Here is a 17,601-nt window from a genome sequence, read left to right on the forward strand (position 1 = left end):
GACTTCATCAAAAATTAAGAACTTTTGCTTTGTGAAAGACCCTATTAAGAGTATTAAAAAGACATACTACAGACTGGGAGGAAGTATTTATAAATCATATATTTGACAAAGGACTGATATCTTGAATATATAAGGATTTTGTTAAAGCTCAACAGTAGAAAATCAAACAATCCAAGGAGAAAACAGGCAAAAGACATGAACAGACATTTCACTGAAAAGAATAAATGTATGGCAAATACGCACTCATAAAGACATTCAGCATCATTAACCATTAGGGAAATGCAGATTAAGACCCTGATGACACATCTGTTAGAACACCTAAAATAAAAAATAGCGACAATACCAAGTGCTAACAAGGATGCAGAGAAACTGGATCTCTTATGCAGTGCTTGTGTGAATATAAAGTGGTATAGCACTCTGGGAAACAGTAGGCAGTTTCTTTAAAAAAAATATATTAATCATATGCTTACCATACAACCCAGCTGTCTCACTCTTGGACACTTATAGAAATGAAAATTTATGTTTACCTAAAAAACTCATACATGAATGGTCATAACAGCTTTATTTTTAATAGCTAAAGACTGCAACGACCAAAATTTTCTTTAATAGCTGAATGGTTAATCAAACTATGATACATCGATACCATAGAATACTACTCAGCAATAAAAAAGGTACAGGCTATTGCTATATACAGTGCCCTAGCTTTGTGACTTCAAATTTCTCATCTGGAGCTGGGGCCTAGGCTTTCTTTCCTTTCCTCCTATATTCTGCTTTGGTATTTAAATTGAATTTCACGGTCACAAGGGATTATGAGTTGTCCTATATTTTGCTAGCCACTTTGCTTGTCACTTGTCTCTCTGGATTCTTTTTTTTTTTTTCGCTGCACCACATGGCTTGTGGGATCTTAGTTCCCTGAGATTGAACCTGGGCCCCCAGCAGTGAAAGCCTGGAATCATAACCACTGGACCGCCAGGGAAATCCCTCTGAATTCTTGCTTTACTTTATTTTTGGCCTCAGAATTTCCCTTAACACTTTGTCATGTTTAAAACATGCTTTAAGTGTGCTTCCTTCAAAAGTATAAGAATATTTCTGGATTTCTGATCAATAATAATACTGGAAATGGAAGCCTCTTTTTTATTTTAGGTTCAGTTAATTTGATATCAAGTCTGGTAACTAATATTGGTAATTTGATAGTTCTATTTTGGATCTTTTTATAGTGGTAGATACATGACCAGCGCATAATATTAACTGAATCTTAATAAGGGAATGAAACATTAAAAAATATATCTTATATACTGGTTCTGAAGACAAGTTCAAATGAGATATTTAATGAAACATAGTTCGTTTAAAGGCAAGTAATTCGTTTAAAGGAAAACCCTATCTTAGAAGTTTCTGGTATTTGTGTTAATAAATCAGTTCTATTACTTTAGGGCCATGCCTTATGTGTAATATAGTATAGTTTATATATCTGTTGATATAAAATATATGGCTCATTGTCAAAGTAACATTTGGTCAAATTTATTTTTTCCTTCCATTTTTATTATAATTATTTATATGTTCCTGAATTGGGTTGTTTGAAAAAGATTCCTTCTTTTAAAGAAATAGTTTTCTAGGTTGATACTTTTCCTGTTTCCCGGGCAATAAATTCTTAAACAAAACAACATATTTTATTATTAGGATTTATAATATTTTGAAACATATTCCTATTTAAGTTTTTGTTTTGGGAAAGCTTTTATAGATCGGTGAAACAGTTTGGAACAAAAGTCAACATGGCTTCATTTTATTTAGTCTCAGTGTGTTGGAATGTCATGAGGAAAAGATACAGATTCAAGGAAAGTTACTTTATTATCATCAACACTATTTTAGCTTCATTTGTAAGAAGGGATTTGTCATTCTACAATGGAGAACAGTATTTGAGAAAAGGAACTAGATTCCCAGAGAATACGTTATTGAATATAGTTATTTTATTTTTGTCACTTTTACTATTTTTGCTCCTAGCTTTGTAAACTGTTCATAGGTTAAATTTCTACTACTTTTGGGTTCATTTTTGTATTTTTATCTTCTACCTGCTAGGTCAACGTTAGTGCACGTATTATGTTCATTTATGAGTTCTTGGCATCAATTATAGAATTTTATTGTCCAGACTTATTTTTTAATTCTGCACAAATATGTTTTTAAGTAAAGAAATATTGTATACTATGTTGGCTCACTTGAAATTGTTATTGAGTAATAATCTAATTTTTATGAAACTTTCAAATTTAGAATTATTTTCACAAGAATGCCAAAAAACCAACTTTTCAAAAGAAGAATAGTAATATTCAAAAGAGTTCACATATGACAGGTCCTACCAGAGGTAAGAATACATATGAAATTAACAATGTCTTTTTAATTTAATGAGATTTTAAAAAAAATTATTAACATTCTTTTTATATAGTTAACAGACAAAACTGGAAAAATATAACGGCCCAGAAGTCAAATAGCAGTATTATTTTATTACGAGAACGTATAGTATCCTTGCAGCAACAGAACAGTGTACTTTTGAATGCCAAAAAAGCAGCAGAACTGTCTATTAAAGAATATAAAGAAGTCAATGAAAAGCTCCTTCACCAGCAGCAAGTGTCTGATCAGCGGTTTCAAACAAGCAGACAGACAATAAAGGTAAAGGGAACTTTACAAATAAATTACAGTAGACTGTATTATAAAAATGGATATTTTGTTTTACATGTGTTGTTTGGTTCATATTTGTGTTAGACATGTCTATGAGTTTAAAAATTTCCCAGACACTGCTAACTGATGAAATGTTTAATATCTAGATTTCTTAAATAAGGTCTTATTAAGGAGAACTCCAAATCTTTTGTACTTTACACGAATTCCTTTTCCACTTAGTTTATTTCTTTACCTTAACATTTTTATGTGATATTTATTCTGTTATATCTTAGATTTTAAAAGCAGGCTCCATAAATTCATTTAGCTCGCCCATTTGCTCATGTCTAAAACTTTCCATTTATCATTATAAATCACATTATTAACTAGTAATTGCCCCAGCTCTTCTTTGCAAATACTAGTATAAAATGTGAAGATTTTAATATAAATATCTATATTAATGTATTCCTATAACATATATAGTTTTACTCAGGTGAGCTGGGTTTTCTGTAACAATTTTTAGACACAGTATGCCTTACTGCTGGTTATCATAATTTAATCTTAAAGCAAATAAAAAGGAACAGATTATTCCTTAAGTCTCTATTCTTTTTAAAATTTTTTGTTGAAGTATAGTCGATTTACAATGTTGTGTTAATTTCTGCTGACAGCAAAGTGACTCAATTATACATATATATTCTTTTTCATATGCCTTTCTGTTATGGTTTTATCACAAGGTATTGAATGTAATCCCTGTGCTATACAGCAGGACCTTGTTTATCCATCCTGTATATAATAGTTTGCGTCTACTAATCCCAAACTCCCAATCCTTCCTTTCCCCACCCCTCCTCCCCCTTGGCAGCCACAAGTTCTCTGTGTCTCTGGGTCTCTTCTGTTTCATAGATATGTTCATTTGTGTTGTATTTTAGATTTCATATATAAGTGATATCATATGGTATTTGACTTCTCTTTCTGACTTACTTCTCTTTGTATGAAAATCACTAGGTCCAACTGTGTTGCTGCAAATGGCATTATTTCATTCTTTTTAATGGCTGAGTAATATTCCATTGTGTGTGTGTGTGTGTGTGTGTGTGTGTGTGTGTGTGTGTGTACCACATCTTTATCCATTCATCTGTCAATGGACATTTAGGTTGTTTCCATGTCTTGGCTATTGTAAATAGTGCTGCTCTGAACATAGGGGTGCATGTATCTTTTTGAATTATAGTTTTTACTGGGTATATCCTCAGGAGTGGGATTGCTGGATCATATGGCAACTCTATTTTTAGTTTTTAGAGGAACCTCTATACTATTTTCCATAGTGGTTACAACAATGTACATTCCCACCATCAGTGTAAGAGGATTCCCTTTTCTCTACACCCTCTCCAGCATTTGTTATTTGTAAATTTTTAATGATGGCCATTCTGACTGATGTGAGTTGGTACCTCATTGCAGTTTTGATTTACAGTTCTTAATAATTAACAATGATGAGCATCTTTTCATGTGCCTATGAGCCATCTGTATGTCTTCTTTGGAGAAATGTCTACTTTGGTCTTCTGCCCTTTTTTTTTTTTTTTTTTTCTTGCGTTATGCGGGCCTCTCACTGCTGTGGCCTCTCCCATTTGCGGAGCACAGGCTCCAGACGCGCAGGCCCAGTGGCCATGGCTCACGGGCCCAGCCGCTCCGCGGCATGTGGGATCCTCCCGAAACGGGGCACGAACCCGCGTCTCCTGCATCGGCAGGCGGACTCTCAAGCACTGCGCCACCAGGGAAGCCCTGCCCTTTTTTGATTGAATTTTTCTCTGCTGTTGTTGTTATTGAATTGTATGATCTGTTTGTATATTTTGGAAATGAAGCTTCTATTGGTCGCACCATTTGCAAATATTTTCTCCCAGTTGGTAGGTTGTCTTTTTGTTTTGTTTATGGTTTCCTTTGCTGTGCAAAAGCTTGTAAGTTTGATTAGTTCCCAATATTATTGTTTATTTTTGCTTTTATTTCTATTGCCTTGGGAGACTGCTTAAGTATCCATTCTTAAAGGTATCTGTGTGTATAAGGAATGATTTGTTGTTTACACAGAAGTAATATTTTCATCATTCTAGAAAATAATTTTTAAACCACTATCACACATAATTTTAAATTATAAATTCCCTACTTCCAATATCTAGTGCTTTGATTCAAGCAATGCTTAGAAATGTTTTACTTATAAAAGATTAGTGGTATACTAGTTGTACTAACAGGAACTGTGTTTGGCCTTTATTCCAAGAGTGGACTTATACCCAATCTTGACCCATGTTCCACACTTACACTGGAAGTTACTTTCTATGATCTGGTTTTTATAAATGTATTAAGCCTTGTTTTGTGACCCTACATATAGTAGATCTTGGAGAATGTTCCATTTGCACTTGATAAGAATTTGTATATTGCTGTTGTTGGGTTGGGTGTTCTATATATATCTCTTATGTGTATTTGGTTAATACTAATGTTCAACTCTTCTGTTGTTGCTGGTTTTCTGTTCAGTTCTGTCAATTACTGAGAGTGAGGTAAATGAAGTGTCAATTATTGAGAGTGGGTAAAATCACCCACTATTATTATTTTTGGCAGTAACTTTAATGAAACATAATTCACATACCAGACAATTCTATCATTTAATTCAGTGGTTGTTACAATATGGACAAAGTTGTGCAACCATCACCAAAATCAATTTTAGAACATTTTCATAACGTCAAAAAGAGACTCTGAACCCTTTTCTTATCATCCTTCCATTTCTCCATCTCTTTGAGCCCTAGGCAATCACTAATCTACATTCTGTTTATTTGGATTTGCGTATTCTAGACATTTAATATAGATGGAATCGACAATATCTGGCCTTTTGTGTCTGGCTTCTTTCACTTAGCATAATGTTTTCAAAGTTCATCCATGTTGTAGCATATATCACTATTAGTGTAAGGACTTTGAAAATTTACTCTTCCATAAAAACAATGGAAAAAAGGGCAAAAATTGTTGAGAATCAACATTTTCATAACACTGGGTACAGAACCAAGTCTTCTAAGGGTTAATGTAATATTCCTAAGGGAATTAATAGATGGTTCAAGGAAGTTACAGGTTTTCTAAGCTGAAAAGATGAATTCCTTATCTTTAAAAAGATTGAAGATCAAGCAGAAGTATTTTACATGAAAACTATAAAGCATTTTATAGAGACTCTGTGTGCATATTAGGGATCACTTACAATTCTTCAGTGAAACTCTGGAAATTAACCATACTTGCAAGGATCTAAGGAGTGTTTATTCAAGAAAAACAAATGTGTCTAGATAAGAACAGGAAACTTTGATGGAACAGGCATTTTAATTTGTCCCAGCTCAGCAATAGCCTTGGAAAAATAATAGTGCATGTTCCCCATGCATCCTGGCAGCTACCAGAAGAAGCAGAATGGAACTGGAGCTCCTTGTAAGCCTCATTCCCAATTAATTGTCATTATTTGCTCTATCCAGTGGTTCTCTGGAAGACCCCAGGCACTCTGATCTCATTCAGTGTGGACAGCTCTCTTCTTGGCAGGGAGGGGTTGGTGGATGGGGTTGTCAGCTACAGTACAGGCAAGTGTCTTAACTTCAGGTTGCCTGAGGTGATGGATTCCAGTTTTCATCAAACAATATATTAACCAAATAGCTTGAATGGGGAATGAGATGCCCATAAGAGTTTTGAAAGGCTCTGACATATTCTTGGGAATCTAGAGGACACATGCATTCATAGAGCTATGTGCATGCTCAGAAAAGAAATGAGAAAGCCTAATCTCTTGCCTGTATCTTACCTTAAGACACCATATAAGAAGACAGTCAATGTTAAGGCAGTATTATTCATAGCAGCATTATTAATAATAGCCAAAAGGTAGAAACAACTGAAATGTCTGTTTGTTAGTGAGTGGATAAACAGATTGTGATATATTCATACAAGGAATATTATTAAATCACCAAAATTAGTGAAATATTGACACACAATATAACATGAATGAATCTTAATTTTTTCTTCTTTTTGGCTGCGTTGGGTCTTCGTTGCTGCACGCAGACTTTCTCTAGTGGCTAGCAGGGGCTACTCTTCATTGTGGTGCACGGGCTTCTCATTACGGTGGCTTTTCGTTGCGGAGCACAGGCTCTAGGTGTGCAGGCTTCAGTAGTTGTGGGTCGTAGGCTCAGTAGTTGTGGATCGTGGGCTCAGTAGTTGTAGCTCAAGGGCTCTAGAGTGCAGGCTCAGTAGTTGCGGCATGCAGAATTAGTAGCTCTGCAAGATGTGGGATCTTCCCGGACCAGGGCTCAAACCCATGTCCCCTGCATTGGCAGGCAGACTCTTTTTTTTTTTTTTTCATATCTTTATTGGACTATAAATGCTTTACAATGTTGTGTTAGTTTCTGCTATACAACAAAGTGAATCAGCTATATGTATACATATATCCCCATATCCCCTCCTTCTTGAGCCTCCCTATCGCACCCCTCTAGGTCATCACAAAGCATCAAGTTGATCTCCTTGTGCTATGCAACAGCTTCCCACTAGCCATCCATTTTACATTTGATAGTGTATATATGTCAGTGCTACTCTCTCACTTCATCCCAGCTTCCCATTCCCACCCTGTGCCCTCAAGTCCATTCTCTACATCTGTGTCTTTATTCCTGCCCTGCCACTAGGTTCATCAGTACCGCTTTTTTCAATTCCATATATATGGGTTAGCATGTGATATTTGTTTTTCTCTTTCTGACTTACTTCACTCTGTATGACAGATTCTAGGTCCATCCACCTCATTACCAAAAACTCAATTTCATTCCTTTCTGTGGCCGAGTAATATTCCATTGTATATATGTGCCACATCTTCTTTATTCATTCATCTATTGATGCACATTTAGGTTTCTTCCACGTACTGCCTACTGTAAATAGTGCTGCAGTGAATATTGTGGTACATGTATCTTTTTGAATTATGGTTTTCTCGGTGTATATGCCCAGTAGTGGGATTGCTGGGTCATATGGTAGTTCTATTTTTAGCTTTTAAGGAAACTCCATACTGTTCTCCATACTGGCTGTATCAATTTAAATTCCCACCAACAGTGCAGGAGAGTACCCTTTTCTCCACACCCTCTCCAGCATTTATTGTTTGTAGATTTTTTGATGATGCCCATTCTGACCAGTGTGAGGTGATACTTCATTGTAGTTTTGATTTGCATTTCTCTAATGATTAGTGATGTTGAGCATTCTTTCATGTGTTTATTGGTAATCTGTATATCTTCTTTGAAGAAATGTCTGTTTAGGTCTTCTGCCCATTTTTGGATTGGGTTGTTTGTTTTCTTGAGCTGCATGAGCTGCTTGTGTGTGTGTATATATATATTTTTTGTTTGTTTGTTTGTTTTTTGTTTTTTTTTGTGGTACGTGGGCCTCTCACTGTTGTGGCCTCTCCCGTTGTGGAGCACAGGCTCCAGACACGCAGGCTCAGCAGCCATGGCTCACGGGCGCAGCCACTCTGCAGCATGTGGGATCTTCCCGGACCCAGGCACGAACCCATGTCCCTTGCATCGGCAGGCGGACTCTCAACCACTGCGCCACCAGGGAAGCCCACTGCTTGTATATTTTGGAGATGAATCCTTTGTCAGTTGCTTCGCTTACAAATATTTTCTCCTATTCTGAGGGTTGTCTTTTCGTCTTGTTCAAGGTTTCCTTTGCTGTGCAAAAGCTTTGAAGTTTCATTAGGTCCCATTTGTTTATTTTTGTTTTCATTTCCATTTCTCCAGGAGGTGGGTCAAAAAGGATCTTGCTGTGATTTATGTCATAGAGTGTTCTGCCTATGTTTTCCTCTAAGCGTTTTATAGTGTCTGGCCTTACATTTAGGTCTTTAATCCATTTTGAGTTTATTTTTGTGTATGGTGTTAGGGTGTGTTTTAATTTCATTCTTTTAGATTTGTGTATCCATTTTTCCAGAACCACTTATTAAAGAGGCTCTCTTTTCTCCAGTGTATATTCCTGCCTCCTTTATCAAAGAAAAGGTGACCATATGCCTATGGGTTTACCTCTGGACTTTCTATCCTGTTCCATTGATCTATATTTCTGTTTTTGTGCCAGTACCATACTGTATTGATTAGTGTAGCTTTGTAGTGTAGTCTGAAGTCAGGGAGCTGGATTCCTCCAGCTCCGTTTTTCTTACTCAAGATTGCTTGGGCTATTCAGGGTCTTTTGTGTTCCATACAAATTGTAAAATTTCTAGTTCTAGTTCTGTGAAAATTGCCATTGGTAACTTGATAGGGATTGCATTGAACCTGTAGATTGCTTTGGGTAATGTAGTCATTTTCACAGTATTGATCCTTCCAATTCAGGAGCATGGTATATCTTTCCATCTCTTTATGTTATCTTTGATATCTTTCATCAGTGTTTTATAGTGTTCTGAGTACAGGTCTTTTGCCTCCTTAGGTAGGTTTATTCCTAGGTATTTTTTTTTTTTTTTGCGATGGTAAATGGAATTGTTTCCTTAAATTCTCTTTCTGATCTTTCTTTGTTAGTGTATAGTGTTAGTGTATCGTGTAATGCAAGAAATTTCTGTGTGTTAATTTTGTATCCTGCTACTTTACCAAATTCATTGATTAGCTCTAGTAGTTTTCTGGTCACATCTTTGGGATTTTCTATGTATAGTATCATGTCATCAGCAAACAGTGACAATTTTACTTCTTCTTTTTTGATTTGGATTCCTTTTATTTCTTTTTCTTCTCTGATTGTAGTGGCTAAAACTTCCAAAATTATGTTGAAAAATAGTGGCAAGAGTGGACATCCTTGTCTTGTTCCTGATCTTAGAAGAAATGCTTTCAGTTTTTTATCATTGACAATGATATTTGCTGTGGGTTTGTCATATATACCTTTTATTATGTCAAGGGAGGTTCCCTCTGTGTCCAGTTTCTGGAGTGTTTTTATCATAATTGGGTGTTGAATTTTGTCAGAAACTTTTTCTGCATCTATTGAGATGTTCATATGGTTTTTATTCTTTAATTTGTTAATATGGTGTATCACATTGATTGTTTTATGTTTATTGAAGAATCCTTGCATCCCTGGGATAATCCCACTTGATCATGGTGTATGATCCTTTTCATGTGTTGTCGGATTCTATTTGCTAGTATTTTATTGAATATTTTTGCATCTATATTCATCATTATTATTGGTCTATAATTTTCTTTTTTTGTAGTATCTTTGTCTAGTTTTGGTATCAGGGTGATGATGGCATCATAAAACGAGTTTGGGATTGTTCCTCCCCCCGCAATTTTTTGGAAGAGTTTGTGGAGGATAGGTGTTAACTCTTCTCTAAATGTTTGATAGAATTCACCTGTGAAGCCATCTGGTCCTGGACTTCTATTTGCTGGAAGATTTTTTTATGTTTTTTTTTTTCTTAACATCTTTATTGGAGTATAATTGCTTTACAATGTTGTGTTAATTTCTACTTTATAACAAAGTGAATCAGCTATACATATACATATATCCCCATATCTTGTGTCTCCCTCCCACTCTCCCTATCCCACCCCTCTAGGTGGTCACAAAGTACCAAGTTGATCTCGCTGTGCTATGCAGCTGCTTCCCACTAGCTATCTGTTTTACATTTGGTAGTGTATATGTATCAGTGCTACTCTCTCACTTCATCCCAGCTTACCCTTCCCCCTCCCTGTGTCCTCAAGTCCAGTCTCTATGTCTTTATTCCTGTCCTGCCCCTAGGTTCTTCAGAACCTTTTTTTTTTTTTAGATTCCATATATATGTGTTAGCATATGATATTTGTTTTTCTATATCTGACTTACTTCACTCTGTATGACAGACTCTAGATCCATCCACCTCACTACAAATAACTGAATTTCTTTTTATGGCTGAGTAATATTACTTTGTATATATATGCCACATCTTCTTTATCTGTCCATCTGTTGATGGACACTTAGGTTGCTTCCATGTCCTGGCTACTGTAAATAGTGCTACAGTGAACATTGTGGTACATGACTCTTTTTGCATTATGGTTTCCTCAGGGTATATGCCCAGTAGTGGGATTGCTGGGTCATATGGTAGTTCTATTTTTAGTTTTTTAAGGAACCTCCATACTGTTCTCCATAGTAGCTGTATCAATTTACATTCCCACCAACAGTGCAAGAGGGTTCCATTTTCTCCACACCCTCTCTGCTGGAAGATTTTGTTTTCTATAAATGTATTTATTTTATTTATTGATTATTATATTTGGCCTTGCTGTGTCTTCGTTGCTGCATGCGGGCTTTGTCTAGTTGCAGCAAACAGGGGCTACTCTTTGCAGTGCACAGTCTTCTCATTTTGGTGGCTTCTCTTGCTGCGCAGCACGGGCTCTAGGTGCGCAGGTTTTCATAGTTGTGGTGCACAGACCCTAGAGCACAGGCTTGGTAGTTGTGGTGCATAGGCTTAGTTGCTGTGCAGCACGTGGGATCTTCCCGGACCAGGGATCGAACCCATGTCCCCTGCATTGGCAGGTGTTTTCTTAACCACTGTGCCACCAGGGAAGCCCTGAAAGATTTTTAATTACAGTTTCAATTTCATTACCTGTGATTGGTCTGTTTATATTTTCTAATTTTTCCTTGTTCAGTCTTGGAAAGTTGTACTTTTCCAAGAATTTGTCCCTTTCTTCCAGGTTGTCCATTTTATTGGCATATAGTTGCTTGTAGTAGTCTCTTATGATCTTTTATATTTCTGCGGTGTCAGTTGTAATATCTCCTTTTTCATTTCTAATTTCATTGATTTGAGTCCTCTCCCTTTTTTTCATGATGAATCTGGCTAAAGCTTTATCAATTTTGTCTATCTTCTCAAAGAACCAAGTTTTAGTTTTATTGATCTTTGCTATCATTTTCTTCTTTTCTATTTCATTTCTTTCTGCTCTGATCTTTATGATTTCTTTCCTTCTCCTAACTTTGGATTTTCTTTGTTTTTCTTTTTCTAGTTGCTTTAGGTGTAAGGCTACATTGTTAATTTGAGATTTTTCTTGTTTCTTGAGGTGAACTTGAAATCCTATGTACTTCCGTCTTAGAACTCCTTTTGCCGCTTCCCATAGGTTTTGGATTGTCGTGTTTTCATTGTCATTTGTTTCTCGGTATTTTTAAATTTCTTTTTTGATTTCTTCGGTGATCTCTTGCTTATTTAGCAGTGCACTGTTTAGCCTTCATGGGTTTGTGCTTTTTACTGTTTTTTTTCCTGTAATTGATTTCTAATCTCATAGCATTGTGTTCAGAAAAGATGCTTGATACTATTTAGTTTTCTTAAATTTTCCAAGGCTTGATTTGTGATGCAATATGTGGTCTATTCTGGAGAACGTTCCATGTGCACTTGAGAAGAAAGTATATTCTTCCACTTTCGGGTGGAATGTCCTGAAAATATCAATTAATTCTGTCTGGTCTGTTGTGTCATTTAAAGCTTGTGTTTCCTTCTATTTTTTCGTTTTGGATGATCTGTCCATGTTGAAAGTGGGGTGTTAAAATTCCCCTACTGTGATTGTGTTACTGTCAATTCCCCCTTTTATGGCTGTTAGCATTTGCCTTGTGTATTGTGGTGCTCCAATGTTGGGTGCATAAATATTTAAAATGGTTATATCTTCTTCTTGGATTGATCCCTTGATCATTCTGTAGTGTCCTTCTTTGTCTCTTGTAATAGTCTTTATTTTAAAGTCTAATTTGTTTGATATGAGAAATGCTACTTCAGCTTTCTTTTGATTTCCATTTGTAGGGAACATCTTTTTCCATGCCCTCACTTTCAGTCTGTACATGTCCCTAGGTCTGAAGTGAGTCTCTTGTAGGCAGCATATATATACAGGCCTTGTTTTTCTATCCATTCAGCCAGTCTGTGTCTTTCGGTTGGGGCATTTAATCCATTTACATTTAAGGTAATTATCAACATGTATGTTCCTACGACCATTTTCTTAATTGTTTTGGGTTTGTAGTTGTATGTCTTTTCCTTCTCTGGTGTTTCATACCTACAGAAGTACCTTTAGCATTTGTTGTAAAGCTGGTTTTGTGGTACTGAATTCTCTTACTTTTGCTTGTCTGTAAAGGTTTTAATTTCTCTGTCAAATCTGAATGAGATGCTTGCTGGGTAGAGTAATCTTGGTTGTAGGTTTTTCCCTTTCATCACTTTAAATATGTCCTGCCACTCCCTTCTGGCTTGCAGAGTTTCTGCTGAAAGATCAGCTGTTAACCTTATGGGGATTCCTTTGTATGTTATTTGTTGGTTTTCCCTTGCTGCTTTCAATATTTTTTCTTTGTATTTAAGTTCTGATTATTTGGTTAATATATGTCTTGGCGTGTTTCTCCTTGGATTTATCCTGTATGGGACTCTGTGCTTCCTGGACTTGATTGACAATTTCCTTTCCCATATGAGGGAAGTTTTCAATATAATCTCTTGAAATATTTTCTCAGTCCCTTTCTTTTTCTCTTCTTCTGAGCCCCCTATAATTCAAATGTTGGTGCGCTTGATATTGTCCCAGAGGTCTCTGAGACTGTTCTCAATTCTTTTCATTCTTTTCTATGTATTCTGCTCTGCGGTAGTTATTTCCACTATTTTATCTTCCAGGTCCTTTATCCTTTCTTCTGCCTCAGTTATTCTGCTACTGATTCCTTCTAGAGAATTTTAAATTTCATTTACTGTGTTGTTCATCCTTGTTTTTTTGCTCTTTAGTTCTAGGTCCTTGTTAAATGTTTCTTGTATTTTCTCCATTCTATTTCCAAGATTTTGGATCATCTTTACTATCATTACTCTGAATTCTTTTTCAGGTATACTGCCTATTTCCTCTCCATTTGTTTGGTCTGGTGGGTTTTACCTTGCTCCATCAGCTGCTGTGTATTTCTCTGTCTTTTCATTTTGCTTAACTTACTGTGTTTGGGGTCTCCTTTTCACAGGCTGCAAGTTCGTAGTTCCTGTTGTTTTTGGTGTCTCCTCCCACTGGGTAACTTTGGTTCAGTGGGTTGTGTAGGCTTCCTTTTGGAGGGAGCTGGTGCCTATGTTCTGATGAATGAGGCTGGATCTTATCTTTCTGGTGTGCAGGACTGCGTCTGGTGTTGTGTTTTAGGGTGTCTTTGAACTTATTATGATTTTAGGCAACCTCTCTGCTAATGGGTGGGGTTGTGTTCCTTTCTTGCTAGTTGTTTGGCATGGGGTGTCCAGCACTGGAGCTTGCTGGTCGGTGAGTGGAGCTGGGTCTTAGAGTTGAGATGGAGATCTATGGGAGAACTCTCACCTATTGATATTATGAGGGGCTCGTGGACAGATGTCATGAACTCAGCTCTCCCACCTCAGAGGCTCAGGCCTGACACCTGGCTGGAGCACCAAGACCCTGTCAGCGACACGGCCAATTATGTGGGGAGTTCTTGCCTTTTGGAAATTCTGAGGTCTTCTGCCTGTGTTCTGTAGGTGTTCTGTAGGAGTTGTTCCACATGTACATGTATTTTTGATGTATTTATGGGGAGGAAGGTGATCTCCACGTCTTACTCCTCTGCCATCTTGAAGATCCTTCAGATGGATGAACCTCATTCAGAGATTCAATGCTTATAACTTTATATCCTCCAAATTCAGCAAAAGTCACTTTCAATGGAAACCCACTGCACAATTGCTTAGGATTATTTTCTGTTGTCTGAACCTCTTCTTGTGCAAGTCTTCTGGGACTGCTGCACAGAGCCTACTTCCATCTAAGCCGAAAGCCCATTCTAGACTCTCTTGTGACTCACATTGCAGGCCTCTGACTTCTCAACCATCCTTCCTCACAAACTATCCATCCACCCTTTAAAACTCTTCCATCCATAAGCCCCAGGAGAATAGGATTCGTACAGGTAGGAAGTGCACCTTCTAAAATAGTTTTACCCGTCTGCCCTCCAAGTCCATCTCTACAGCCCTCATGTCTACCAGGCACTCCCCAGAACTAAATAAGGGACAAGGCACTGCTTGAGGGCCAGCGGCCTAGTCGACCAGCTGCCTGGGCCGTGGGGAGGAGAGTCTTGATGAATTCTTGATTCCCCTGCCCCCTGAATCAGGCACAGCTAAATTCTGCAACAGCAGATTTTTCTCCTCAGAAACTTTTTTGGTAACATCCATCTGAAACAAAGCAGGTTCATTTTAGGATTTGAGTTTTCAAGTTTGCTTCGTCTCTTGTCCAATTACATAAACCAATTAATCTTAAATGAGTTTAATCTATCCCCAAATAAAGGACTTTTGCCAAGGGTCAGAATCTGGCATTAAAAACCACAGAGCATAACCTAGTCAACAAATACTTTGGGTCTTTAGGTTAATTTAGCAAATAAACATTGAACATGATAACTACTAAGTCTGAAGAATCTTTCAGTAAACCGTATAATTTTGTATTTTGTGGATCTCCAAAGAACCATTTTCGTCTACAGAGATTTATATGGTTACTATTGTATCCTAAACTTATATTTGTCTTTGCTTTATATTTATTTACATAACAGCCTTTATTAAAAAGATTGAAGGTGTTTATTGTTCGGGACCCATTTTTTTTCTGTCAGGAATTGTAGATAAATAGCCTCATTTCCATTTTTATGATCTGTGTTCATGCCTCTCGTAATAATGAAGTAGAAAACTAGTACTCTCTTACTGTACTTCATTGTTAATCTCCAGAGTTTTCTTTTATCTTACCCCAATAGCTTGTATAGTACACATTCCTTGTAGGGTATTCAGTTTATATATGTCAGATTCTCTAGGGCCATGGCTTTTGCCAGATGAAGCACTTTTGATTTTGAGGCTGATGAAACACAGTGCTATTATTGATCTGTGCATGACATAGCCTGTCTCTCTCCTAGCAGAGTGTAGCAACATTTATCCAGGAATTTGTGAAATGTCACTCGGATCATGTTCGAAAGGTAAACTGTGCAAAAACCAGGATCCGAGCTGACAATCCATGTGGAATTGGACGTGACCGTCTTATTCCTATGTCCTATCTTCTAGATGAACCAAGTGATATTTGTAACAGAATGTCTGTGCCTTTTATTAGACTTTTTTAGGAACTATTATTATCACTCAGAACACAATGTACTGTAAAATCATACTCCCTATACTGTTTTCAGATTCACTTGTGATCTTACCACAGAAAATATTAAGAAAATGTGACCTGAAAACATCACTTAGTAATTTAGTCTCTGTTTATAATGAACCAGTGTTATAATATACTGCACAGTCTTATATTCCTAGTAGTGTTTTCACTTTGTATCAATATACTTTTAGGAAAGTATCTCTCATTAAAATATCAACATAACTGGAAATGACAAATTGTAACATTTTTCTCACTATGAGATTATTATGATTTTTAAATATGCATATATTTTAGTGTTTGATTTTAAATGCCTAAAATATTGGTTTGCACATGGATAGTTATGTATGTTTATATTGGTTATAATTCAATTTAGTTTAATGCACCAAATATATGTAAGACTCTCTAATAATGGAATATTCAATAGTGAATTAAACATGATCCTTGTCCCCTGTATAAGATACATTAGGGAAGTTCGACATGTGTACCACTGTACAAGGAAGCTCTTATATATATAGCATGTATGTAATACATACCATGGACATGTAGTGGACAAAGACAGACTGTTATTCATTGCTGTCATTATTTAGTAAGGCTTTTGAAGGTGATGGCATTTGGGCTTAGACTTAAAATTTGTTTTGATTTTGAAAGGTTTGTGTGTAGAACAAAATCATTAGAAGAAAGAAAGCTTGGAAAAGCATCAAGGTGAGAAAGTAGATTGTTGAGACTAATGAGTAACCCAATATATCTGTGGTTTTCAACCCTAGCTGCATGCTGTCCTCACCTGGGGAGTTTTAAAAATACCTATGCCCAGGTCTTATGCTAGACCAATTAAATTAAAATAATTGGGGTGGTCCCTGCACCTTGCTAGTTTTTGAAAGCTCTCATATGCTTCTGATATACAGTGAGGACTGATACTAAAGTTCAAGAGAACAGAAATTCAAAGCTAGTAGCTAGATAAGAGATAGTTTAAATATCAAGGCAAAAGATGATAAGTATTTAGACAATACTAATAGAAGCAGAAAAAGTTAGAAAAAAAGCAGAAGATTTTGCATTGGTTTAACACACAGAGTTTGATGACCAGTCATATAGGGAAAGGTTTAAAAAGTTAAGTCTTTAAGGTACCAGTGAGGATTCTAATTAAAGTGAGCAGAAAGTTGATGATAGAATATATTTGACAATATAATATACTAATTATTGTGGGGTAGTGGGAACCTTATATGAAAACATACCAAAAAAGTTGGATTAAAATATAACAATTATTCTTATAAATGCACACCAGAATTTGCCAAAAAATAAATGTAAAACCCTAGGGGCTAAAAATCATATTGACAGCTTACCATTGTAGCCAAGTGCAATTTGTCACTGAAATGAAGATATCAAGTGAGCAGTAGGATAACTGAGTATAAAATTTAGAGGAGAGGGCTGGGCTGGAGGTATGAATTTTGGAGTTAGGAGTATTTAGATTATATTTAAAAACATGAGACTGGATGAGATCACCTAGGGAATGAAGGCAAATAGGAAAAAAAAGAGGTACTAGGTCTGAGCCCTGGGGCCTCCAACCCTTAGAGTTTGGGCAGATGAGGAAGGTCCAGAAAACGATAGGCCAGTTAAAGAGAAAGAAAACCAAGAGAAAAGAGTATTGAAGAAGCCAAATGCTGAAAATATTTTGAGATGTGAACAACCATCTTTCAAATCCTGCTGATTAGGATGAGTCCATGAGAAGAACTGAGAAATGAGAAGAGAAGGAGAATAATTGAAGAATGTAATTAAATGTGCATGTATTTTAGTTATTTCAATGAGTTTTGCTATTAAGAGAATCAGAAATCTTCTAAAATATAAACATTTAATAACTTAGGCTCAAAATAAGTAATGTAAAAATTGATTACTTTTAAGATAAAGTTGACAAAAAGTCATTAAGGAT

The 17,601-nt window shown here is 36.3% G+C and overlaps 1 protein-coding gene across 1 annotated transcript in view; it reads left to right on the forward strand.

The window, feature by feature from the left end:
- Positions 1 to 17,601, forward strand: part of CNTLN (centlein) — a 314,787-nt gene that overhangs the window by 227,970 nt on the left and 69,216 nt on the right. The window contains exons 17-18 of the mRNA XM_007465654.1: positions 2,263 to 2,353; positions 2,435 to 2,658. Coding sequence (XP_007465716.1) covers positions 2,263 to 2,353; positions 2,435 to 2,658 — 315 coding nt within the window. The remainder of the gene's footprint in view (positions 1 to 2,262; positions 2,354 to 2,434; positions 2,659 to 17,601) is intronic.

The sequence above is a fragment of the Lipotes vexillifer genome, unplaced genomic scaffold, assembly GCF_000442215.2.
Source record: "Lipotes vexillifer unplaced genomic scaffold, Lipotes_vexillifer_v1.1 scaffold31, whole genome shotgun sequence".
NCBI classification, from domain to species: Eukaryota; Metazoa; Chordata; class Mammalia; order Artiodactyla; family Lipotidae; genus Lipotes; species Lipotes vexillifer.